The 2,791-nt window shown below is 45.4% G+C and overlaps 1 protein-coding gene across 6 annotated transcripts in view; it reads right to left on the bottom strand.

Moving 5' to 3' along the window:
• Nucleotides 1-2,791, bottom strand: part of LOC122540566 — a 35,039-nt gene that overhangs the window by 3,027 nt on the left and 29,221 nt on the right. For 5 of the 6 annotated variants that reach the window (XM_043676432.1, XM_043676435.1, XM_043676434.1 and 2 more), the window contains one exon: nt 2,197-2,315. The exons of the other annotated variant lie outside the window; for it this stretch is intronic. In XM_043676432.1, coding sequence (XP_043532367.1) covers nt 2,197-2,315 — 119 coding nt within the window. The remainder of the gene's footprint in view (nt 1-2,196; nt 2,316-2,791) is intronic. 6 annotated transcript variants of the gene reach the window in all.

Raw genomic sequence — 2,791 nt, 5'->3', positions numbered from 1 at the left:
TTGGTAAGGCCACCTTTGGAGTACTGTGTGCAGTTCTGGTTGCCTCACTTTAGGAAAGATGTGGAAGTTTTGGAGAGGGTGCAGAGAAGATTTACCAGGATGTTGCCTGGAATGGAGAATAGGTCGTATGAGGATAGGTTGAGAGTGCTAGGCCTTTTCTCATTGGAAGGGCGAAGGATGAGGGGTGACTTGATAGAGGTTTATAAGATGGTCAGAGGAATAGATAGAGTAGACAGTCAGAAACTTTTTTCCCCGGGTACAACAGAGTGTTACAAGGGGACATAAATTTAAGGTGAAGGGTGGAAGGTATAGGGGAGATGTCAGGGGTGGGTTCTTTACCCAGAGAGTGGTGGGGGCATGGAATGCGCTGCCTGTGGGAGTGGTAGAGTCAGAATCTTTGGTGACCTTTAAGCGGCAATTGGATAGGTACATGGATGGGTGCTTAAGCTAGGACAATGTTCGGCACAACATCGTGGGCCGAAGGGCCTGTTCTGTGCTGTATTGTTCTATGTTCTATGTTCAAAGGGGGATTCAGTGTTCATCACGTGAGTGACTTGGCAGCTCCACACTGACCGAGCTGGTTAAGTCTAAAGGACAAAGCTGCTAGCCTGGGCCTATGGCAGGTGGTGAGAGAGAGAAACAACAAGAAGGAATGTCAACTTGTCCTCACCCTTACCACAGCACGGTGACTCAGTGGTTAGCACTGCTACCTCACAGTGCTCGGGACCCGAGTTCAATTCCTGCCTCAGGCAACTCTGTGTGGAGTTTGCACATTCTCCCCGTGTCTGTGTGGGTTTCCTCCGGGTGCTCGGGTTTCCTCCCACAGTCCAAAAATATGCAGGTCAGGTGAATTGGTTATGCTAAGTTGCCTGTAGAGTTAGGTGCATTAGTTAAGGGGAATCGGTCTGGTTGGGTTACTCTTCAGAGGGTTGGTGTGGATTAGTTGGGCTGAAGGGCCTGTTTCCACACTGTAGGTAATCTAAATCTAATCTAAATTTACCTGTCTCAGGTGCAACCTTCCATGACTGAATCTGTGACCATTGCAAAATCCTTGTGGAGACAAAATCTCATCTTTGCATTGAGGATACTCACATTGGGCATCCCTGAGGCACTGTGGGCCATTAGCAATAAAATTATATTCAACCACAATCTGGAACCTTACAGCCTGGTGTCCACTCTCAGAAGGAATGAATCCCCACCCCCAACGATCCCCAGTTAGGGTTAAACTCCAGCTGAATGGAGACTACAGGAGGACATGCCAGGAGCAGAAGATGAGGTGTTAACCTGGTAAAGATACCAAACAGGACTAGCTGCATCCAAACAGAGTAAGCAGCAAGTGATAGACAGAGCTAAGCAATCCCACAGCCAATGGGTCAGATCTAGCTCCACAGTCCTGCCACATCTAGTTGTGAATGGTGGTGGATAATTAAACAACTCACTGGAGGAGGCGGCTCCACAAATAAGCCAGTCCTGAATAATAGGGAACCCAGCGTAATGCAGTAACCACTACTGTAGACAGTACTCAAGCTGCAGCCTAAATAGTACAGCACAACCACCCTCCTCTCATATTCTGTGCCTTGGCTAATGAATACAAGTATGCTACACGCTTCCTTAACCATGTGTCCTACTATCTTCAGGGATCCTATGGACATACACTTCTGATGCTCTGTACACTCAAGAGTCTTACCTTCTTCGCTCTCCCCAATGCAAACCCTCACATTTCTCAGGACTACATTCCATTTTATCAGTTTTAAGCCCTGACGAGTCCATCAATATCTTCCTGCAATCTGCTGTTTTTTAATCTCTCTCTTAATCACATTGATAGACCTTTTTACTGAATTGTCTGCAAACTTTGTAATCAGGTTCTCTACAATTGAGTCCAAATCATTTTTCCACACCACAAAAACAATCCTACTGGAAACATCTAATTCATCATTCTCCTTGGCTTCTTGATGCAGTTTAAGATCCAACTTGCCACTTTCGTTTGGATGCCACAGGCCCTGTCTGAAGTGTCGGACCATGTTAACAGCTTAATTAAAATCAAATGGTCTACATCAAACGTGTGAATCTCATCAATCCTCCTCAAATGTTTCAAACAAATTATTGAGACACAACCTTCCTTTAAACAACTCTGTGCATCTGTGAGACTGAAGCAAGACACAGATAAATGCCAAGAGATTGGTGTCTCCTTGTTACCTGGACGCCTCCTTCCGGACAGTCCAGCTGTTGGTTTTCTGGCCAGTTGAGTCCTTTGGCTCACAGACATTTTTTGGAGTGAAGTCTTGTTTGGTGATTGTTGTATTGTCAATCTTTCCCTGTTAGCAGAAGCATTGATATTTTGAGTAAAGCCCTACTGTAAGATTATGGTTATGTTAGCAGAATCATAAACTGGGGCAGGATTGATGAACGAGGGAGACAAATTCAAAACAAATCATAATAGGTGGAAAATTTAAATTCAATGAGTTAATTAAATCTGGAATTAAAAGACAGTTAGTATCAGTAATGGTGAGTGTGTAACAACCAAATCTGATTCACCAATTTCCATTAGGGTCTGGTATATTTGTGCTGAAAATGTGTTGCTGGAAAAGCGCAGCAGGTCAGGCAGCATCCAGGGAACAGGAGAATCGACATTTCGGGCATAAGCCCTTCTTCAGGAATGAGGAAAGTGTGTCCAGCAGGCTAAGATAAAAGGTAGGGAGGAGGGACTTGGGGGAGGGGCGTCAGAAATGCGATAGGTGGAAAGAGGTCAAGGTGAGGGTGATAGGTCAGACTGGGGTGGGGGCGGATAGGT

This window comes from Chiloscyllium plagiosum, chromosome 35 (assembly GCF_004010195.1).
Source record: "Chiloscyllium plagiosum isolate BGI_BamShark_2017 chromosome 35, ASM401019v2, whole genome shotgun sequence".
Lineage (NCBI taxonomy): Eukaryota > Metazoa > Chordata > Chondrichthyes > Orectolobiformes > Hemiscylliidae > Chiloscyllium > Chiloscyllium plagiosum.
The sequence above is the reverse complement of the archived record's forward strand: the minus strand, read 5'-3'. Positions and strand labels throughout refer to the sequence as shown.